Below are 24,937 nucleotides of genomic sequence, written 5' to 3' on the forward strand. Positions count from 1 at the left end.
CAGCAGAAAGAATTTTCCACTTCCTGCTGCCAGCCCAATTTCCCAAATGGGATGTGGAGAATGACCATTGCAAAGAAGAACAATCTTCCCTTTGACTTCACATCTACCATTTCCTGCTCTGCCTGTCCTCTGAGGATAGAGGAGTGGCAGACTCCACTCAATGATGAACATTATCATGCCTGGTCATTCCCTTCACATTCCAATGACTGAACGTCTACAGACCATCATCCAAAGCCCATTTCCCACCCCTCTCCCCTGATTCCTGATTCCCATTCCCCTCAACTCTCCCACCCCAAAGTATTTTGCTAATCCACCTAGCCATTCCACTGTGTCCTCTGGAATATCTGTTCCACAGAAACAAACTTCCCTTCATCTTAAATTTTTTGATCTCCCACTGCTTCCATTTATTAGCTCTTACTGAAACCTATTTTTTTCCTGAAGACACAGTCTTCCTGGATACCACTTCCAGCAATGGCTATATACCTTCACTCATTCTCCTTGGTTCACTGGTCAAAGTAGGGGGAGTTGGAATACTCCTTGTTCCTCACTGTCACTCCAAGGTTCTTCTTTTTCCTCCATCACTCAGTAACCTTTCTTCCTTTGAGGTTCATGCCAATTCTTATCTATCATATAATCAATATTTTTTAATCCTAAAATTATTTTATTATTTTCCAGTTACATGTAAAGATAGTTTTCAACATTTGCTTTCATAAGATTCTTAGTTCCAAATTTTTCTCCCTCCCTCCCTTCAGTTCCCCCTCCCCAAGACAGAAAGCAATGTGATACAGGTTATATATGTACAATCACATTAAACATATTTCTGCATTAGTTATGTTGTGAAAGAAGAATCAGAGCACAAGGAAAAACCTCAAAAAAGAAATGCAGACTGAATTCACAGTTCTTTTTTTATGGACATAGAAAACATTTTCAATCATGAGTTCTTTGGAACTGTCTCAGATCAGTGCACTGCTGTGAAGAGCTACATCTATCACAGTTAATCATCACACAATGTTGCTGTTACCATGTACAGTGTTCTCCTAGTTCTGCTCATTTCACTCAGCATCAATCCACTTAGGTGACCTGATGACCGCCATATAATCAAAAGATGATCATACCCATGATCTTGCCAACATTCACAAATGTACCACCTCTACATTCAAGAATTCTGAAATCCGGATGACTTCAGAAAGGCCTGGAAAGTCACATATGAAATGATGTGAAGTGAGCAGAACCAAGAGAACATTCTACACAGAGACAGTAAAATTGTTTGATGAAGAACTGTGAATGACTTGATTGTTCTCAACAATACAATGATCCAAGACAATCCCAAAGGACTACTGATGAACCATACTATCCACCTCCAAAGAAAGAACTGATATTGATGGAACAGACTGAAGCATGCTATTTGTCATTATTTCACTTTTTTTCTTTCAATCAAGTTTTCTTATAGAAAATGCCAAATATGGTAATGTTTTACATAATCATACTTGTATAACCCATATTTCATTGTTTTCCACCTCAGGGGAGGAGGGGGGAAAGAGGGATAAAAATTGGAACTCAAAACAATAAACAAACAAAAAAAAATTAATTCTGAAATCCCCATATCCAACCATAATCTATTGGCTCTTCACTTCATCCTCTTTTTGCTTTACAAAAACCCTGATCTTACTCCCTACTATGATTTTTTTACTTCCCAACACATACTCTTCAATCCAGTGACACTGGCCTACTGGCTACTGCATGGACCTGGCATTTTATCTTTTGGTTCTGGGCATTTTTTCTGGTTGTCCCCCTTTCCTGGAATGCTCTCTCTCCTCCACTCTATTTACTGACCTCCCTGGATTCCTTAAAGTCCCAACTAAAATCCTACTTTCTATAGGATATTTTACCCAATCCCTCTTAATTTCAGTTCCTTCCTTTTGTTAATTATTTCCCATTTATCCTGTACAAAGCATTTTTTGTATATATTTATGTGTATGTTGTCTTCCCCATCAGACTATAAACTCCTGAGGGCAAGGACTGCCTTTTGTCTCTTTCTGTATTCCTAGTACTTAGCACAGTGTCTGGCACACAGTAGGCACTTAATGTTTATTGGATTGATTGATAGAAAACACCCCTGGCATGTTGGGTAGGACTATTGTGAAGGATTTACAAGAGGATGTTAATAATAATCATACAATATGAGAAGGCATGGATGGAACAGGACCTGTAACACTGGAGGAAGTACCCACATCAACAAGATCTTAGATTCATTCAAATGTTATGAAAATAAGTTTAGATTATTACAAAATAATGTGGCCTGGTAGTGTCAGAAAGTTTCTTTCCAATTTTAAAGTTCATATTATACTTAGAATACAAAGGCAGGGAATGTTTCAATTTTGTACCAGTATCCCTAATTGCTAGCACAGTGCCAGCCTCACAGTAGATGTTTAATAAATGGTTATTCACTGACATTGCCATATGCTTGGAGTAGATTACAATATCTACTCTGCTTTTTAAATAATTTTACTGGTGTGGTTTTAAGCTTAACAAAATGTTCTCGCAGAAATATACTTCCTGTCAGTGAATACCAGATACAGAAGAGTTCTAAATCATATAAATATTCCTTGAACATTGTCACTTTTGTCTTTAAGAGAGAAGGAATTAATCTTGGGTCATCTTTTTTTCTGTTTAACTAACTCTTTCTTATTCCTAATTACAAATTAGAGCTTCCTTTAATGATAGTCTTCTCCCTTTTAGTTTTGTACTACTTAGTTCATAAAGCTATAGAATGGAAAACACTTCATAACACTTAAATTATTCCATAAATTGGATTTTATTATTATTCTACCTATGTATGAATTCCATTCTTATGACACTTTTTCTTTCATTTTACATTACTGACTAGATTTTTATTGTGCTTAATCCATTTTCTCGGCTTCCCTTTTTGACACTAAAATTTTAATTACTGATTATACTCAATCAAGATGTCTTAAGGTTATTTATAATAGCAAGATGTATCTCTAGTCACCAGTATTTTAAAGAATCACTGAATAGTGAGTAGAAAGGCAACTTCAAGCTTATTTCATTTACCTCTCTGATAAAAATAAAGATAATGAATGTCAAAGACTGCAGAATTTACTCATAGTTCATACTCATGTTTTACGATCTCAACAGTCAAGAGGCAGTATGCTATACTGGAGAAAACACTGAAGAAAAAATAAGGTTTGTGTTTTAGTCCCCTTCTCTCTACTCACATGGCAACTATCCTAATTCAGGTTTTATCACCTAAACCATCCTTACATCCCTAGTACAAACCTCATTTGACTATAATGAATGAATTCTTGGATAAATCACTATAATCTTTTATGTTCATTAATGATATTGGCCTACACTGTTCTTTCTGTGCTTTATCTTTCCCCAGTTTAGGTATTTGAAAAATATTTGCCTCATAAAAAAGATTGAGTTTTTTCTTTTTCAATTTTTAAGAATAATTTAGGAAGTATGAATACTAACTGTTCTTTAAAAGTTTGACAGAATTCTCCTTTGAATCCAATCAGGTCCAACAGTTTTTTTTCTTTGGCAGTTCTTTTGTAGTTATATATCTATTTTCTTTTCTAAGAATGGATTATTTAAGATCTTTCTGGTTTTCTGACAGTTTCAGTGTTTTGTATTTTTGAAGGTATTCCTCTTTCCTTCATGTTGTCAGTTTTGTTAGTATTTACAGCTGTACATAATATGTTATATTCTTTTTATTTCTTTTGCTGTGATTTCACCTTGCTTACATGCTATTTTATTGATTTTCTGACCTTTTTAAAAATCAGATTAGCTAAGGGTTTATCAATTTTATTAATCTTTGCAAAGAAAGAGCACTGGTCTTTTTTGATTCTAATTTTTCTATTTTCCCTCATTTTAATCTGTTCTTTTGTGTTTACTTTAGATTTGCTTATTTCCTATTTTAAAATGCATATTTAATTCATTATTCTCCTTTTTCTATTTTTTCCTTCATTTTATTTTTTTATTTTTTAATAATATACATTTCTATTTAGTTTTGAGTTCAGCATACCCTTTTTCTATTTTCTTAATATATGATTTTAAGAATATAATGCTCTGAGGACTATTTTAGTTGCATCCCCAAAATTTAGTATGTTGCTTCATCATTAAAATTTTTTTTTAGTTTTTGTTTATATGAATTGTTCTTTGATCCACTCATTTAAGGTTTCACTGTTAAGTCTCCAATTGAGTCTGTATCATTTTGGGGGAGGGGGTGTAGTCTTGGGACCAACTTCTGTTCTTATTGCATTATGAATGCAAAAGATATAGCAAACATTTTTACCTTTTTCCATTTCTTTGGAATCTCTCTGCCTTAGCACATTTTCAATTTTTGTAAAAATTCCACGTGGTAGAGAGAGAAATGCAGCTCCTTTATTCTTTTTGTTGTTACTGTTGTTGTTGTTGTTCTGTTTATTCTGGCTCTCTTCCCCTCATCTCTACTCCCTTCTTTTCATCTGATACCCCTTTCCTTTTAGGGTTTTATTTATTAGTTCCTCTCTCCTGCTTTTATCTAGTTATGTATTTCTTTCTCTTCATTTTTCCTCCCAGTCACACAGATTCCCTATCAGCTAGTCTCATTCATTAGTTTGTTTTATTTCATATTTTTGTGCTCCTTTCCAAAAAAATTTCTTAACTCCATTATCTTCTCTTTCTGTTTATACTCTCATTTTCTGATTCATGACCCCTATAACCTGGTCTCTCTCTTTTCTCTATATTCTTCATACAATCAAAGTTTCCAAGGTATCCCTTCTAGGATCTGCCTTCTAGGCACTTTTTGTAAAAATAACCCCATCAATTTCTTTTTCCCATTGTGCCTTTCTCTGAAAACAATGCCAATTATTGCAGGACTAAGAGAGTAGAATGTTCCATGGTAGGTGACCACCCCCACACAATTCATGCCTCCATCACCTGATCTATACCATCTCTTATTGATATTTTTCTGCTATATTTGCCTGGAAATCTCCCTGTGTCAATGCTTTCCTCCTCCTCTACGTGTAAGTTGTCCCAAGGGTTACAAATCCCCTGTGCCAGGACAGGAAGACCTTTCAAGGCACCAAATTTCCCAGATCTCATCCAGTTGTAACGATTGGAATGACGCCACCTGCTGGAGACTTACTGTAGAAGAGTTCCGCCCATGAAGCGAAGGTCTTTGAGGGCAAGACCAGGAGTCTTTTCTTTGGCATCAGGAAGTGACGTTGGCTAGTGAGAGGAAGAAGGAAGGGACTAGCGCTCTGTCTTGCGCTCTTTCCTTTGGACTCTGGTGGAGAGCGGAGCTAGAAATGTGCTCTCCCTTTAATAGATAGGAATCTAGGCCTTTCTTTCTCTTTACCAAATTCTTATTCTCCTTAATAAATGCTTAAAAGTCTAACTCTTGCTAAAGCTTATAATTTATTGGCAACCACTCATTAGATATTTTAGACAGTTTAGCTTGAATTTTAGCCCTTAACACACCTGACCCACAGGAATAATCACCAATGGAACCCCTTTCATTCCAAAGTAAGGACCCCTTTCTTTCTTCCCCTCTTCAATGTTTTCCCCTTCCTCCTCACCCATTCCCCTGCAGGTGCTTTTCTTTCTGAGACCATAGTGGTCACCTCATTGCTAGTTCTTGATTTGATCTCCGTGTATCATTCACTACTCTTTATTCCCTTTCTCCTGTCCTCTTCTTTCATGTACCCTCCCATGTTGTAATGCAGTCCTACAAAAGAAGCATTCGCTGGTATCCAGGGTATGGTCAGATTCTACCCATAATGCAGGTCTGCCTCTTCACTTTACAATATCTTCACAGCCTGCCTCTTTGTATACACTTAACTTACTCTTACTGGTCTTTCTGTTGTTACTATGTTGCTGTTACTTTCTGCATTTATTCAATCCTCTGCATTTCTGTTGTTTGGCATGTTCAAGAAGCAAATAATCTCCTCAGTTCTGTTTTTTCTTCCTAAAAATATTTTAAACTCTTCCTTATTACTGAACATGCATCTTTTGTTCTATATGGTTAAGCCCAGATTTGCAGGATAAGTCACTTTGGGCTGTATCCTGACTTCCAAAGCTCTTCAGTACATATTATTGTTTCCCTCCCCCTTTTTCTAGCAAATCCAGAATACTCTTGAAATAAGCAAATGTCCTTCCCTTTGTATTTGAAGGTCTTTCTTTTGATGGCTTACAGAACTTCTTTCCAAACTGAATTGTTAACATTTAACCATGTGTCTCAGTTTGCAGTCTTGGTTTTTTCTTTTTCTTTTTTTTTTCTGGTGACAATATGTGAATTCTATTGGAATTTCATTTTTTATGTTCAGAAGTCCTAGATTGTTCTCCTCTATTATTTCCTTTATTATGGTATTTTTTTGGTCCTGTTCTGTTCTTCTGTGAGAACTATGATCCTTATGCAACCTGTCTTTTAGAAACATATATTCTGCTTATAATGAGCACATTTTCTTTTGGCATTTTTGTTGTTTCCTTCTGTTCTTCTAGATCACCTTGTATTTTGGGTTTTTGTATTCCTAATCTATTGTTTTCTCTTATGTTTCCTTGGTAAAGCTTGCCATTTAAGATTCATTTTTCTATTTTGGTAATTATTTTTGCTGTGCAGCATACCAACCAATTCTGCTCCCATAATTCTTATTTCCCTTTCAAATCACTCAGAAACAATGTGTTTGAGTCAACATGCTCCTCAAATGCCATATTTCCTTCTGTTACTACTTTTTCCTGTTGATTTATCTATTTATATTTGAGGTCTTTGCAAGTCTTCTTCCTGGAATTTTTGGTACTTTCAGTTCTTTTTTTCTCCTTGCTTTCCTAACTCCTTCTTTTCTAACCCCTTCCTTTCTAATTGTGGTTTCTTTGGATCTCAAAGCATTTCACCTTCTCCTTACATTGGACAATTTATGGTTCATCAGTCTAGATTTTTGTCCTAACTTTTAGGCTGTCAGAATTGGTCTGACATGGATGCTGTGCTCTTCCCTTAGGTTTGATGGAATGCTGTACAATCCCCCAAAAGCATAGTGCCCTGTCCTGATGATCTGTCTCAATCCCTTGATTCCTTAGTTCTGTCTCAGTACCAGCAGTTCAGATCCTGCTTTTCCTGACACTAGAACTTCTGAGCTTTCCAGAACTGGTATTTCCAGGTTTCAGCCACCAGCAGATTTTTACTCCTGAAGGGCTGTGGCCAACCTGACTGTTGAGCCTGAGACTGGGGGTCTGTACAGCAATGGAAAGAGAGAAAGGAGAACACAGTTCAGTGGTGAATTCTGATGTAAGCCTGTGTCATGTTCTACTAGTAGGGGTCTTGCTGCTGATGGCATAGGAGAGGAATGGGTGCTAAATAAGCTCAAAATCACTAAGCATGAGTTTCTAGGTTTGGTTTTTTTATTCGTTTGTTTACATTTTCTTTTGGATTCTGGGTGTCCTAGACCATGAAAACAACTCAAGCTACTTTGGTGCATAATTTCTGTTTAAGAGAGGTTTGAGAGTCCATCAGGACTGACTCCAGGACTTGAGTCTCTCCTTTCTCCAAGCTACCCACTATGTATCTGGTAAAATGATATTCTTAATGTACGCATTTGACTATGTCACTCTTCTACTCAATATATTCTAGTAGAGTTCCCTCTTACTTTTAGGATCAAATCAAACTACTCTGCTTGGTATTTAAAATCTTTCACAATCTGGCCTGAACTTACCTTTCCAATCTTATTATACATTACTCTTGTTAACAAACTCTATGATTTAGCAAAATTGGCATTATCTTTGCTCCTCACATATAACAGTACATCTCCTTTCACTATGACTATCCCCCATTCTTGGAATGTATTCTCTCCTCGCATCTATCTCACAGAACACTTAGTTTCCTTCAAAACTTAGTTCAAGTGACATATGAAGTCTTTCCCTATCCCTTAGCTTTTCATGCCACTCCTTTCAATTATTTTGTATGTATTTTATATATACTTTCATATGTATGTGTTGTCTCCCCTAACAGAATCTAAACTTTTGGGGGAAAGGGACAGTGCCTAGTTCACATTAGAAGCTTAAAAAATGCTTGAAGATTGATCAGCTTCTACAGGTTAAATTATTAGCTCAGTCACCATTTCCTCAGTGAAGCCCTCCCTGACCTCTTGTCATCCAAATTATATTGTCCTTCCTCAATTTATTTTGCATTCACATGTTTATGTACATGTTATAAAAACGCCTAGTAAGCTGTGCTCTTTTTTTCCCTTGCCACTGTCCCCTGAAAGACTAAACACAATTTTTAAAAATTCTATTATTGATTTTCCTAGGGAAAAATGAAATTTGGGCATAAATGATGAACTGTACAGCCTTTCGCTTTTAAAAATCACATTCATAAGTTATTTTACAAAAAATCAGTCTTACCTTGTTATGTGTAAAAATAATCCTTAATTCAGGTTTGAGAATGCCATAGGCTATAAGGAGGTCTTGGATTTTTTTTAATTCATCCTTACATTTTTTAGCTGTTGAGTAAAATTGTTTTCTTACAGGAAGATTCTTAAATAGTTTCAATGCAGTTACAGTTGTACCTATAAGCAAAATTAAAAAAGATATCAACTCTCCCCAAAACCAGTGCTAACAAAAGGCAAATTTTAACTACATTCCAGTGAAAAAAACAATTTCACAAAACAAGTAACCTTAAGATTTCCCCTAGGCCAGATCTCTAGAGATTTAAATTAAATCTGGAGATTTAATAATGAAACTCTAAAAAGCAAAAAGAACAAATCATAACAATAACTGAGAGACAATCATAATGGTGAAAGAACATGCCAAAATTTCTGGCATAAAGCTAAAGTAGTACTCAGAAAAAAGTTTTATCCCTAAAAACAAACATTATCAAAATGGAAAAAGAAAGTAATATTCATCAAGAAATAAACCCAAGATAAATAAAAAAGCAAACATCTTGAAAATCAGTGGAGAAGCAATTCAACTGGAAAGCAAAAAAACTACAAAGCTGATAAACAAAACTAAAAGTTAGTTTTTTTAAAAGACTAGCAAAACTGAATAACTTTTACCCAACCTCATTAAAAAGAAGGGAGAAAAACAAATCAATGAAATAAAACATGAAAAAAGTAAAATCACAATTAAACCAGAAGATGTAAAAAGAAAGACTGGAATCCATTATACAATTATATATACCCCTCCCTCAAATCTGAATAGAAGAGAAATAGATTATACCAAAAATAACCCAAATAACAAAACACGAGGTAAAGAACCTAAAAAAATCCAATCTTAGGAATGGTAATATAACCAGTTGCAAAGGAATTAAGAAAACAAATTTAAAAGTCCCACAAACCTCCTGCTCCTAATGGATTTACAGCAGAATTCTAAGACTTCATCATACTGTTAAAATGGTTAATGACACACAAAAAGTTTAGGAATATATACTTTCCCAACAAATACAAGATTAAAGTAAGGATGTACCTTCCCCCACTATTATTTTATAGAATTTGAGAAATGCTATTAAATATCAAGAAGAGAATATGAAAGACAAAACTATCCCTAATTATTAATAAGATATTTTACTTAGAAAATTCTAGGGAATCAGCATAAAAACTAATTGAGACAATTATCTTAGCAAAGTTACAGACTACAAAATAATCCACAAAAAATTCACAGAATTATTATACAGTAGCACAATCCAGAGGCAATAATATAAAAAGAAATTCCATTTTAAATTACTACAAAATAACACTAAGTTTTAAAAAAATCGATGTCAAAATTTGTTTTTACATGTAATTTGGAAAAAATAAAAATCTAAATTAAAAAAAAGAAAAAGCTTAAAAAAAACTACAAAATGAATAAAATATTTGGGAGCTCAATTTACCAAAGCATACTCAATACTTTTAACCATAACTGTTGAAAGCTATCTCCTTCAACATGTTTATGAAATGGCTTGTATATTTTATGTTTTTGTATCTATTTGGACCTTGTTGTAGCATGTTACAAGATGTTGCTCTAATGATTTTTACCAGATTGCTTTCCAGTTTTTTTCAGTGTTTGGTCTCAGAACGCCTTTACACTCTTAAAAATTGAAGACCCTCAAAAAGCTTTTATCTATTGATATTCACAGTTTTGGAAATTAAAACTATTATTATGAAAAATAATTTGAACCTCACCAAAACACTTTCAGGATCCTCAGACCACACTTCTAACAGTTTAGAACTGCTAACTAGGGAGCCCTTACTCAAAGAGTTGGTGTCCTACAGTTTGTTGAATACTATACTACTATATAGGACTCCTCCTGGATCTTATTGACCTAATCTGTTCTACTGATCAACTTTTTTTTTTTTTTAGTGAGGCAATTGGGGTTAAGTGACTTGCCCAGGGTCACACAGCCAGCAAGTGTTAAGTGTCTGAGGCCGGATTTGAACTCAGGTACTCCTGACTCCAGGGCTGGTGCTCTATCCACTGTGCCACCTAGCTGCCCCTACTGATCAACTTTTATTTTTAAGCAGTAACAGTTTCTTGATGGCTACTGCCTTATAGTTTTAGACCTGTTACTACAACTAGATACTTTTCCAACTTAAAAGTAAAAATAGTATTTCTCTTGGGATTCTTGACCATTTATTCATCCAAATGAATTTTGTTATTTTTGTCTAGTGCTATAAAGTAACCCCTTGGTTGTCTGATTGGTATGGCATTTATTCTGTAAATCAATTTAGGAAGTATTACCATTTTTATTATAATAGCATAAGCTAACCACGAGCAATTAATTACTCTATAATACTTTAGTCTATCTTTATTTCTAGTGTTTTGTCATTGTATTCATCTAATTCCTATATTCATTAGGTATACTCCTAGATATTTTATACATTCTCTAGTTATTCTGAACTGACTTTCTTTTCACTATCTCTTCCTTCTCAGTAATATAGAGAGAGGCTGAGGATTTCTGCAGACTTAACTTTATATACTGCTGCTTAGTTGAGTTTGGTTTCGATTTTTGGTTGCATCTCCAGAATTTTCTAAGTGAACCAACATAGTACCAGAAAAAAAAAGTAACTGTTTTCTCTTTGCCTATTAATATCTCCAGAGTATCTTTTTTTTTCCCTTTGGGGGAGGAGGGTCCTATTGCAATAGTCAGCATTTCTGGAATTATATTAAATAAGTGGTAACGATATTTTACCCTAGACATTATTAGAAAGGAATCTAGCATGTTTCCAATACTGAGAATGCTAGCTCAGTTTTAAACAGATATTATTAACCACGTTAGAGAAAAGTCTACTTAGTCCTATGCTTTTAAAACATAAATGGGTGCTGTATATGCTGATATGTCTGAGGTGATACTTTAGAGTTGTTTTAATTTGCATTTCTCTGATCAATACTGATCTAGAGCATTTTTTCAAATGATCATAGATAGCTTTAATTTTTTTGTCTGAAAACTGCCTGTTCATGTCCTTTGACCATTTATCAACTGGGGAATGACATATATTTTTTATACATTTTACTCGAATCTCTATATAATTAAGAAATGAGGCCTTTATTAGAGATAATTGTTTCAAAAATTCTTTCCCAGTTTTCTGCTCTTCTTGTAATCTTGGTTACATTAGTTTTGCTTGTGGAAAAACTTTTAAATTTTACATAATCAAAATTATCTATTTTACATTTTGTTTTGCTGGGGCAGCTAGGTAGCACAGTGGATAAAGCACCAGCCCTGGATTCAGAAGGACCTGAGTTCAAATCCGGCCTCAGACACTTGACACTTGCTGTGTGACCCTGGGCAAGTCATTTAACCCTCATTGCCATGCCCAAAACCAAAAAACAAAAAATTGTTTTGCTTTCTACATCTTCTTTATTCCTAAATTCTTCCTCTACCCAGAAATTTGACAGATAAATGACTCCATGCTCTCTTAATTTGCTTATCCCCACCACCACCACCATTTTGACCCTATTTTAGTTTACGGTGTGAGATGTTGGTCTATACCTAGTTTCTGCCATACTGTTTTATAGTTTCTGAGCAGTTTTTGTAAAGAATGAGTTTCGTTCCAAAAGCTTGAATCTTTGGGTTTACCATATACTAGATTACTATAGTCGTTTATTATACTGTAATTTGTATCCGACTCCACTGATCCACTTCTCTATTTCTTAGCCAGTACCAGATTGCTTTGATAATTACAGCTTTATAATACAGTTTGAGATCTGGTACTGCTAGACTACCTTCTTTCATATTTTTTTTTTCACTGATTCCCATGATGTCCTTGAACTTTTGTTTTTCCAGATAATTTTGTCACTATTGTTTTCTAGATCTATAAAACATTTTTGATAGTTTTGATAGCACTAAATAAGTAAATTAACTTAGGCAGGATTGTAATTTTTATTATATTGGCTCTGCCTACCCATGAACAATTCGTATTTTTCCAATTTTTTAGACCTGACTTTATTTGTGTGAAGTGTTTTGTAGTTCTGATCATATAGTTCCTGGGTTTGTCTTGGCAGGTAGACTCTCAAGTATTTTATATTGGCCAGTTATTTTAAATGGAATTTCTCTTTCTATATGTTGTTGCTGGACTTTGTTAGCAATATACAGAAATGCCGAAGATTTATATGGGTTTATTATGTATTCTGCAATTTTGCTAAAGTTGTTAATAATTTCAAGTAGCTTTTTATTTGATTCTCTAAATATCACATCATATCATCTGCAAAGATAATTTTGTTTCCTCATTACCTATTCTAATTACTTTAATTTCTTTTTCTTTTCTTATTGCTATAGCTAACATTTCTACCATAATATTAAAAAACAGAGATGATGATGGGCATCCTTATTTCACCCCTGATTGTACTAGGAAGGCTTCATGCTTATCCCCATTACAGATAATGCTTGCTGATGGTTTTAGATAAATATTACTTATAATTTTAAGGTAAGCTGCTTTTATTCCTATACTCTAATTTTTTTAATAGGAATAGGTACAATATTTTGTCAAAGTTCTTTTCTGTGTCTGCTGAGATAAGTGTATGATCATTGTGATGTATTGCTATAATCATTTTACTAATATTTTATTTAAATTTTTGCATTCATATTCATTACGGAGATTAGTCTATAATTTTCTTTCTTTATTTTGGCTCTTCCTGGTTTGGCTATCAGCACCATGTTTGTCTCACAAAGAGTTTGGTAGGATTCCTTTTTCACTTAATTTTTTCAAATAATTTATGTTGTATTGGGATTAATTGTTCTTTAAATGTTTGGTAGAATTCACTTGTGAATCCATCTGGTCCTGGGGATTTTTTCTTAGAAAATTCATTGATGACTTGATCAATTTATTTTTCTAAAATTGGGTTAAGTGTTTTATTTCTTATTCTGTTAATCTGGGTAATTTATATTTTTGTAGACATTCATCCTTTCTCATTTAGATTGTCAAATTTATTGGCATATAAAAGGGCAAAATAGTTCCTAACAATTGTCTTAATTTCTTCTTCATTGGCAGGCAGTTCACCCTTTTCATTTTTGATACGAGTAATTTGGTTTTCTTAACTTTTTTTGATCAAATTAACCACTGGTTTATCTATTTTATTGGGGTTTTTTTTCCCATAAAACCAGCTTCTAGCTTTATTTACTAATTGGTTTTCTTATTTTCAATTTAATTAATCTTTCCTTTGATTTGATTTCCAATTTGATATTTAGTTGGAGATTTTTAATTTGTTTGTTCTCTAGTTTTTTTTTTTAATTGCATGCCCAATTCATTGATCTATTTTTTCTCTATTTTACTGATTTAAGCAGTTAGGGATATAAAATTTTCCATAAGTACTGCTTTGGCTACATCCCATAAATTTTGATACATTGTCTCATCATTGTCATATTATTTAATGAAATCATCAATTATTTCTATGGTTTACTCTTTGACCCACTTATTTTTGTAGGATCAGATTATATAATTTCCAATTGATTTTTAATTATTCTTTCAATTGTCCACTGTTAAATATAATTTTATTGCACTATGACCAGAAAAGGATGTGTTTACTATTTCTGCTTTTCTATGTATGGTTGTAAGGTTTTTATGCCCTAATACATGGTCAATTTTTGTGTAGGTCTCCTGTACTGCTGAGAAGGCATATTCCTTTCTATTCCCATTCAATTTTCTCCAGAGATCTATCATATCTAAATTTTCAAGAATTTTATTCATTTCCTTAACTTCTTTCTTGTTTATTTTTTGGTTAGATTTATCCAGTTCTAAGAGGGGAAGGTTAAGATCCCCCACTAGGATAGTTTTATTATCTATTTCCTCCTGTAATACATTCAACTTCTTCAAAAATTTAGATGTTATACCATTGGGTGCATATGTTAAGTGCTGATATGACTTGATTGTCTATGGTACCTTTCAGCAAGATATCGTTTCCTTCTTTATCTCTTTTAAGTAGATCTGTTTTTGCTTTTGCTTTGTCTGAAAAATTGATTGCTACCCCTGCTTTCTCTGCTTCAGCTGAAGCATAATAGATTCTATTCCAGCCCCTTATGTTTATCCTGTGCGTATCTCTCTACTTCAAATGTTTCTTGTAAACAACGTATTATAGGATTTGGGGTTTTAATCTATTCTGCTATCCACTTGTGTTTAATGGGTGAGTTCATCCCATTCACATTTATAGTTATGAAGACTATTTCTCTCCATGCTATTTTTCATCTTGTTATCACTCCCACTCTTACCCTTCACCCTTTCCCTCCTCATAAGTGTTTTACTAATGATCATTGCCTTCTCCAATACTCCTTCCCTTATATCAGCTCCTTCTATTATCCCCATCCTTTTTTAGAGTAAGATAGAATTCTATATCCAACTGAGTGTGTTTGTTATTCCCTCTTTGAGGCAACTTTGATTTGATGAGAGTAAGGTATAATCTTTGCCCATAATGTCCCTGTCTTCCCCTCCTTTATGATAGTTCTTTTATGCCTCTTTTTTATGGTAGGGGACAATTTTACCCATTCAATTTCCCCTCTCCTCCTTCAATGCAATTTCTTTCTTGTGCTTTTATTTTGTTTTGTTTTGTTTGGGGTTTGTTAAGGGCATCATCCTATCAATGTCATCTTATAACCACACCCTCTGTCTACATATACTTCTAATTATTCTTATAATAAAGTTGTTAAGAACTATAAATATTATCTTATATAGAAATATAAATAGTTTAACCTTATTGAATTTCTTAGTTTTTCTTTCCTGTTTCTTTTTAACCTTTTTATGTTTCTCTTGAATCTTGTATTTGGAGGTCAAATTTCCTATTCAACTCTGGCCTTTTAATCAGAAATGCTTGAAAGTCCTCTATTTCATTAAATGTCCATTTCTCCCCCTGAAAGAATATATTCAATTTTGCAGGGGAGGTGATTCTAGGTTGTAAATTTAACACCTTTGCCTTCCAGTATATCATATCACAAGCCCTACATTTCTTTAATGTGGAGCAGCCAAATCCTGCATAATTCTGACTGTAGCTCCAAAGGTATTTGAATTGTTTCTTTTTGGATGCTTGCAATGCTTTTTCTTCAATCTGTGAGCTTAGAAATTTGGCTGTGATGTTCCAGGGAATTTTCATTTTGGGATCTCTTTCAGATATTGATTGGTGGATTCTTTCGATTGCTATTTTGCCCTTGGGTTCTAATACGTCAGGGCAGTTTTCCTTGGTAAGTTCTTTTTTTTTTTTTAACTTATTGTGGGGCAGTGAGGGTTAAGTGACTTGCCCAAGGTCACACATCTAGTGTTAAGTGTCTGAGGCTGGATTTGAACTCAGGTCATCCTGAATCCAAGGCCAGTGCTTTATCCACTGTGCCACCTAGCTTCCTCCTTGATAAGTTATTGAAAGATATTTTCCAGGCTTTTGGTGTTGTTATCAATAATGGTGTTCTGATAGTCCAATAATTCTTGTATTATGTCTCCTGGATCTATTTTCTGGGTCAATTGTTTTTCCAATGAGAAATTTCACATTTTCTTTTTTTCTTTTTTACTTTTCTGATTTCTCATAGAGTAACTACTTTTCATTTGTTCAAATTAAATATTTGAAGAATTATTTTCTTCAGTGACCTTTTGTACTTCCTTTTCCATTTGGCTAAATCTATTTTTTAGGGAGTTATTTTTCTCAGTAAACTTTTGTATTTCTTTTTTTTCGTGGTTCTCTTGCATTACTTTTATTTCTTTCCACAATTTTTCTTCTATTTCTCTAATTTGTGTGTGTGTGTGTGTGTGTGTGTGTGTGTGTGGTAATTGGGGTTAAGTGACTTGGCCAGGGTCACACAGCTAGTAAGTGTGTCTGAGGCTGGATTTGAACTCAGGTCCTCCTGAATCCAGGGCCGGTGCTTTATCCACTGAGCCACCTAACTGCCCCCTAAAAAGGATTTTAAAAAGCAAATTAGGGGCAGCTAAGTGGCGCAGTGGATAAAGCACCGGCCCTGGATTCAGGAGGACCTGAGTTCAAATCCAGCCTCAGACACACTTACTAGCTGTGTGACCCTGGCCAAGTCGCTTAACCCCAACTGCCCCCCACACAAAAAATAAAAATAAAAAATAAAAAAAATCTTTTTTAAGCTCTTCCATGAATTCTTTTTGGGTCTGAGACCAATTTACATTTTTCTTTGAAGCTTTACCTATAGCCATTTGTTACTACTTTCCTCTATGTTTATGCCTTTATTTTCCCTATCACTGTAGTAACTGTCAACAGTCAAGCTTTTTTTAATTTTTATTTTATCTTTGCTCTTTTTTGTGCCTTTTTTGTGCCTTGATCATTTTTATGAGAGGTGGGCTCTATTCCTACACTGTCCCAAGTATTTGTGCTGAGGCTCTGAGTCTTACTGGTGCCTTTCACTGGGCTTGAGGGCTTAGGTGCATGTTTTCTCTATAGAGTAAGCTTCCCTTCTGACTTGTACTGGGGTGGGTGGGGGATGTCAGTCCTCCCTTTGGCCTTCCCAGGTGTGGGGTAGCCTTCTCCAGGGGTGGGTTCCTGGTGCTAGGTTGCAGAAGTTAACAAAGTCTTTCTGGTGGCTGTCCCTAGAGGAGTGATCTTGTTGCTGGTCTGCTCCAGGGGTGGTGCCCTGCTGCTGGGTTGATCTATTAGCAGGGTTTTTGTATTAGCAGGCCCTCAAATGAGTAATTTTGCTGTAGATCTGCTGAGAAGTGGAACCTCCGGCTTCTGGTTTGCCCCAGAAAGAGTCTCTCTGCTGAAAGCTCCCAGACGGGAACTTGCAGTTGACTAGTCTTTTGCGGGACCTCACTGCTTGTCAACAGTGAGTTTAAAGTCTCCCTGGTGGTCAGTGCTAGCCATGGGGTGCCTGGTGAGGGTCCCCACCATGCTGCCCAGACTGCTCACTTGCCTAGGGAGCTGCTAGTCTGCAGAAGGGCAGAGCCTTACTAGTGATATGCCCCCAAGCACAGAGCCCTGCTTCAGGACCCCTGTTGTGAGCCCAGAAACTAATGCTGCTGCTCTTGATCCTCATTTACCTCCTATCCAGGTAAGACAGAACTTTTCTGCCAGGTTAGTAGGCTGTTTCCCTGCTCCTGGAACTATTCAGAGGCAGTTTTATGTTGGTTTGGAGGGGAAATTTGGGAGAGCTCCAGAGGGGTGTTTACTCACTCTGTCATCTTGGCATCAGAAGTACAAGTTAAATTTTCAAGCAATGTTTGATTGATTTGTAAATTGATCCAGGCCTCAGGATATTTTTCTTTGGGAGTTCAATTTCTTTTACTGAAATTGGATTATTCAAATTCTCTAATTCTGGTTCTATTAACAAGGATATTTTAAAATATATTCCTCCATTTCAGTTATTGGTTTTTTTTATATCATAAAAGCATTTAATTATTTTCCAGTAACATGTAGATATAGTGTTCAACGTTTGTTTTCCTAAGATTTCTAGTTTCAAATTTTTCACCCTCCCTCCCCAAGACAGCAAGCAATCTGATATAGGTTATATATGTAGAACCACATTAAACATATTTCTGCACTAGTTATGCTGTGAAAGAAGAATCAGAGCACAAGGGAAAAAAAAAACCTTAAGAAGAAAAATAAAAACAACAGAAATAGTATGGTTCAATCTGTATCTAGATTTCACAATTCTTTTTTTTCTGGATTTGGAGAGCATTTTCCATTTTGAGTCCTTTGGAACTATCTTGGACCACTGTATTGCTGAGAAGAGTCAAGTCTATCACAGTTGATCAACACATAATATTGTTGCTACTGTGTACAATGTTCTCCTGGTTCTGTTCATCTCACTCAGCATCCATTCATGTAAGTCCTTCCAGGTTTCTCTGAAATCTGCCTGCTCATCGTTTCTTACAGCAGAATAGAATTCCATTACATTCATATACCACAACTTGTTCAGCCATTCCCAATTGATAGGCATCCCCCCAATTTCAAATTCCTTGCCACCACAAAAAGAGCAGCTATAAATATTTTTGTACATGTGGGTCCTTTTCTCTTTTTTATGATTTCTTTGGGGAAAAGATCTAATAGTGGTATTGCTGGGTCAAAGGGTACGCAAAGCTTTACAGCTCTTTGGGCATAGTTCCAAATTGCTCTCCAGAATGATTGGATCAGTTCACAGCTTCACCAACAATGCATTAATGTTCCAATTTTCCCACAGTTTCTCCAATATTTATTTTCCTTTTTTGTCATATTAGCCAATCTGATAGGTGCCAGGTTGTACCTCAGAGTTGTTTTAATTTGCATTTCTCTAATCAATAGTGATTTAGAGCATTTTTTCATATGACAATAGATAGCTTTGATTTCTTCATCAGAAAAAAGCCTGTTCACATCCTTTGACCATTTCTCAATTGAGGAATGACTTGGATTCTTATAAATTTAATTTAACTCCTGATATATTTTAGAAATGATGCCTTTATCGGAAGTACTTACTATAAAAATTGTTTCCCAGCTTTCTGCCTCCTTTTTAATTTTGGATGCATTGCTTCTGTTTATACAAAAACTTTTTAACTGAATATAATCAAAACCATCCATTTTGCATTTCATAATATTCTCTATCTCTTGTTTGGTCATAAACTGTTCTCTCCATAAATCTGAGAGATAAACTATTCCTTCCTCTCCTAATTTACCTATGGTATCACTTCTTATGTCTAAATCATGTATCCATTTTGACCTTATTTTAGTATAACGTGTAAGATGTTGGTCTATGCCTAATTTCTGCCATATAATCTTCTAGTTTTCCCAGAAGTTTTTGTCAAATACTGAGTTACTATCCCAGAAGCTGGAGTCTTTGGGTTTATCAAAGAGTACATTACTAAAGTAATTTACTACTGTGTCTCCTGTGCCTAGCCTATTTCATTAATCCTCCACTCTATTTCTTAGGCAGTACCAAATAGTTTGGTTTTTTTTTTTGTTTTTTGGGGTTTTTTTTGCGGGGCAATTGGGGTTAAGTGCCTTGCCCAGGGTCACACAGCTAGTAAGTGTTAAGTGTCTGAGGCCGGATTTGCACTCAGGTACTCCTGAATCCAGGGCCGGTGCTCTATCCACTGCGCCATCTAGCTGCCCCAGTACCAAATAGTTTTGATGACTGCGGCTTTATAGTAGAGCTTCAGATTTGGTACAGCTAACCCACCTTCCTGTGCATTTTTTTTACTAGTTTGCTTGATATTCTTCACCTTTTGTTTTTCCAGATGAATTTTGTTATTATTTTTTCTAGCTCTATAAAATATTTAGGTAGTCTGATTGGTATGGCACTGAATAAATAAATTAAGTAGAATTGTCATTTTTATTACATTAGGTCAGCCTATGAGCAACTGATATTCTTCCAATTACTTAGATCTGATTTTATTTGTATGAAAAGTGTTTTGTAATTGTGCTCATAGAGTTCCTGGGGTTGTCTTGTCAATTAGACTCCCAAGTACTTTATACTGACTACCGTTACTTTAAATGGAATTTCTCTTTCTATGTCTTGCTGTTGGACTTTGTTGGCCTTGTATAGAAATGTTGATGATTTATTTTATATCCTGCCACTTTGCTAAAGTTATTCATTGTTTCAAGTAGCTTTAGTTGATTCTCTACGATTCTCTAAGTATACCATCATATCATCTGCAAAGAGTGATAGTTTTGTTTCCTCCTTGCCTATTCTAATTCCTTTAATTCCTTTTTCTTCTCTTATTACTAAAGCTAACATTTCTAGTACAGCATTAAATAATAGAGGTGATAATGGACATCCCTGTTTCATCCCTGATCTTATTTGGAATGCCTCTAATTTAGCGCTATGACATATAATGTTTGCTGATGGGTTTAGGTACATACTTATTATTTTAAGGAAAGCTCCACCTATTCCAATGCTCTCTAGTGTTTTTATTAGTAATGGGTGCTGTATTTTGTCAAAAGCTTTCTTCTCTGCATCTATTGAAATAATCCTATGATTTTGGTTAGTTTTGTTATTGATATAGTTGATTATGTTGACAGTTTTCTTAATGTTGAACCAACCCTGTATTTCTGTTATAACTATCACCTGATTATAGTGTAATCCTAGTGATCACTTGCTAAAATTTTTGCATCAATATTCATTAGGGAAATTGGTATATAATTTTCTTTCTGTTTTAGCTCATTCTGGTTTTGGTATCAACACCATATTTGTATCACAAAACGAATTTGGTAGGACTCCTTCTTCACCTATTTTTCCAAATAATTTGTATAGTATTAGAATTGTTCTTTAAATGTTTGGTAGAATTCACTTGCAAACCCATCTGGCCCTGGAGATTTTTTCTTAGGGAGTTCATTAATTGCTTGTTCAATTTATTTTTCTAATATGGGCTTATTTAAGGATTTTATTTTCTCTTCAATTAACCTGAGCAATTTGTATTTTTGTAAATATTTATCCATTTCATTTAGATTGTCAAATTTATTTGCATACAGTTGGGCAAAATAGCTCCTAATTATTCCTTTAATTTCCACTTCATTGGTGGTGAATTCACCCCTTTCATTTTTGATACTGGTAATCTGTTTTTGTTTTTTCTTTTCTTTTTAAATCAAATTAACCAAAGGTTTATCTATTTTATTTATTTTTTTCATAAAATCAGATCTTGGTTTTATTAATTCTAGTTTTCTTGCTTTCAATTTTATTAATTTTTCCTTTAAATTTCAGAATTTCTAATTTACTATTTAGCTGGGGATTTTTAATTTGTTCTTTTTCTAGCTTTTTTAGTTGCATGCCCAATTCATTGATCCCCTCTCTTTTTTACTCATGTAAGCATTTACAAATATAAAATTTCCCCTAAGCACTGCTTTGGCTACATCCCATAGGTTTTGGTATGTTCTCTCATTATTGTCATTCTCTTGGACAAAGTTATTGATGGTTTCTATGATTTGTTGTTTGACCCACTCATTCCTTAAGATGAGATTATTTTCAGTCTACCTTTTCATGGCTCTTTATTATATGTAATTTTTTTTGCATCATGATCTGAGAAGGATGCAGTTACTATTTCTGCTTTTCTACATTTGACTAAGAGGGTTTTGTGCCCTAATACATGGTCAATTTTTGTATATGTGCCATGTGCCACTGAGAAAAATGCATATTCCTTTCTATCCCCATTCAGTTTTCTCCAGACATTAATCATATCTAACTTTTCTAACATTCTATTCACCTCTTTAACTTCTCTCTTATTTATTTTGTGGCTAGATTTATCTAATTCTGAGAGGGGAAGACTCAGATTCCCCACTAGTATAGTTTTGCTGTCTATTTCCTCTTGTAACTCATTTAACTTCTCTTCTAAGAATTTGGATGCTATACTACTTGGTGCATACGTGTTTAGTATCAATATTACTTCATTATCTATTGTACCTTTTAGCAAGTTGTAGTTTCCTTCCATTCTCTTTCAATTAGATCTATTTTTGCCTTTGCTTTGTCTAAGATAAGGATTGCTACCCCTGCTTTTTTTACATCAGCTGAAGCATAATATAATCTGCTCCAACCTTTTACCTTTACTCTGTGTGTATCTCTCTGCTTCAAATGTGTTTCCTGTAAGCAGAATATTGTAGGATTCTGGTTTTTAATACACTCTGCTATTTGCTTCCATTTCATGGCAGAGTTCATCCCATTCACATTCACAGTTGTTATTACTACTATTTCCCTTCATCCTATTTACGAACTTTGTACTTTTTTCCCATTCTTTCACCCTATTCCTCCTCACCAGCATTTTGCTTCTGACACCTGCCTCCCCCAATCTGCCCTTCCTTTTATCAGCCCCCTCCCTTTTCTTTACCCTTTTCTTCCCCACTTTTGCCTTCTCTTCTATCAGTGACCCCGTTTCCCTTTCCCCTTTTACTTCCCTAAAGAATAAGCTAAATTTTTTTCCAAATAAGTGTATATATTATTCCTTCCCTGAACCAAATCTGATGAGAGTAAGGTGGAAACAATGTTCACGCCTCCCTTCTTTCCCTCTACTGTAATAGGTTTTTTGTGCCTCTTTATATGATATAATTAACCCCATTCCACCTCCCGTTTCCTCTTCTCCCCACATAACTCCTTTTTTTTCACCCCTTAATCACATCAAAGACAATTTATATTTATACCCTCTATGTATACTCCTGTCTGCCCAAATAGAGATACAGTTCTCAAGAGTTATAAGTATTATCTTCCTGTGTAGGGATGTAAACAGTTTAACCTTATTGAATAAATTCTTCCTGTTTACTTTTTTATACTTCTCTTGAGTCTGTTACATTAAGATCAAATTTTCTATTCAATTCTGGTCTTTTGATCAGGAAACCTTGAAAGTCCCCTATTTCATTGAATTTCCATCTTTTCCCCTGAAAGAAAATGCACAGTTTTGCTGGGTAGTTGATTCTTGGTTGCAATCCAAGCTCCTTTACCTTTCAGAATATCATATTCCAAGCCTGGCGATCCTTCAATGCTGAAGCTACCAGGTCTTGTGCAATCCTGACTGTGGCTCCATGATATTTAAATTGCTTCTGTTTGGCTGCTTGGAGTATTTTCTCCTTCACCTGATAATTCTGTAATTTAGCTAGAATATTCCTTGTAGTTTTCATTTTGGGGTCTATTTCAAGAGGTGATCAGTGGATTCTTTCAATGAAGATTTTATCCTCTGATTCTACAATATCAGGGCAGTTCTCCTTGATAATTTCCTGGAATATGGTGTCTAGACTTTTTTTTTTTTTTCTCTCTGATCATGGCTTTCAGGTAGTCCAAAAATTCTCAACTTGTCTCTCCTGGACCTATTTTCTAGGTCAATTGTCTTTCCAATGAGGTATTTCACATTTTCTTCTATTTTTTTCATTCTTTTGATTCTGTTTGACTGATTCCTGGTGTCTCATGGAGTCATTAACTTCTATCTGACAAATTAGAATTTTTAAGGCATTGTTTTCTTCAGTAAGCCTTTGCACTTCCTTTTGCATTTGACCAAGTGAGTTTTTAAGGAATTGTCTTCTTCAGTCAATCTCTGTGCTTCCTTTTCCAAACTGTTGATTCTTTGTGTTTCCTTTTTCAAGCTGTTGATTCTTTTTTCATAATTTTCTTGCGTAGCTTTCATTTCTCTCCCCATTTTTTCTTCTACCTCTCTTAATTGATTTTTAAAATCCTTTTTGAGGTCTTCCAAGAAGGCTTTTTGGTCTTGGGACCAATTCATCTTCCCTCTTGAGGCTTCACAATTTGAGAATATTGTCCTCATCTGAGTTTGTGTTTTGCTCTTCCCTGTCAACACAGAACCTCTCAATGGTAAGAGCCCTTTTCTGTTTCCTACTCATATTGTGGTTTATTTTTTAAAGTTTAGGTCTGCTCTTGAGACACAAGGGTCACTGTTTCAAGCTTCCTGTGCTGGGGGATAGGGACTGTGTCACTGGTTTTCTACTCTGAGGCCTCTGTGGCTTACGTGTGCTTGCTCCAAGCACTGGGATGGCCCAGCCCATTGTGCCTGTCCCATAGGTGGCCCTCCAGCTGGCAGCCTTCCCTCTCAGCCTGTGTTGGCAGATCTCACAAATGGCCCACTGCGCCATCAGCTTGCTGAGCCCGGATCAAGAGGCTTCAGTTGCTCTGCTGTGGCCAAGAGCTTCCTGCTGACTTGCTCAGACCCCCTCTGTGCTGCACTGCTCTGTGCTGAGTTGCTCTGAGCTCCCCTTTTACTCAAGTGAGACCCACCTTTTCCTGAAGTCTTCTAAATTATCTCAAGTTGGCAGATTGTGTCTCTCTGTCTTTTTGTAGGTTCTGTAGATTCAGAATCCATTTAGAGGCTTAATGTTCTTTTTAAGGGAAGCGCAGGAGAGTTCAGGCAACTTGCTGGCTTCTCTCTGCCATCTTGGCTCTGCCCCTTAGTTATTGTTTTTTGTCGGCATACACCTGGACAAAATAGCTTCTAATGGTTTTCCTCTTCATCTATTATGAACTTTAATCTTTTTAGCTTGAGTATTAAATTTGGTTATCTTTTAAAAAGTTAATTGACAGTTTTTCTAGTATATTAATTTATTAAAGTTTCTAGTTTTATTCATCAATTCAATTTGTTGTTTAATCTCTTTTTTTAATTCTCCAAAGTTCATCTTTGCATTTACTTGTGTGTTTTGAAAAATGTGTTGCTTTCCTGCTTTTTTTTAGTTGTATGCCGGATTTAATCAACTATTCTTCCTCTTTAGCTACATCTCTGAAGTTTTGGGATTTGTCTTCTTGTTGGCATTTGTTGCTTGAAATTAACAATTATTTCCACATTTTCTTCTTTGATTATATTAGTCTCCTTTTAAGTCTCAATCATTTCTTCAAATGCCTTTATAAATTTAAATTTTTATTACCCATAGCTTATAATGGATGTGTTTAATGCTACTGCTCTTCTGAACTCATTTATGAGTTTTTCATACCTTAGCAATGAATAAACATTTCTTTTGGCAGTAACTGGGTTAAGTAAGCTCTGGGGATACAAAAGAAGGCAAAAGATAGAGCCTGGCTTCAAGGAGCTCACAATCTACAAATACATGATTAATTTCTATAAAGGTCCATGCACAAATGAGAAAT

At 35.0% G+C, this 24,937-nt stretch overlaps 1 protein-coding gene across 4 annotated transcripts in view; it reads right to left on the minus strand.

The window, feature by feature from the left end:
* The window catches only part of PMS1 (PMS1 homolog 1, mismatch repair system component), a 142,586-nt gene that overhangs the window by 82,804 nt on the left and 34,845 nt on the right, over nt 1-24,937 (minus strand). For all 4 annotated transcript variants that reach the window (XM_043993294.1, XM_043993293.1, XM_043993295.1 and 1 more), the window contains exon 5: nt 8,398-8,561. In XM_043993294.1, the coding sequence (XP_043849229.1) occupies nt 8,398-8,561 (164 nt within the window). The remainder of the gene's footprint in view (nt 1-8,397; nt 8,562-24,937) is intronic.

This window comes from Dromiciops gliroides, chromosome 3 (genome assembly GCF_019393635.1).
Source record: "Dromiciops gliroides isolate mDroGli1 chromosome 3, mDroGli1.pri, whole genome shotgun sequence".
Lineage (NCBI taxonomy): Eukaryota > Metazoa > Chordata > Mammalia > Microbiotheria > Microbiotheriidae > Dromiciops > Dromiciops gliroides.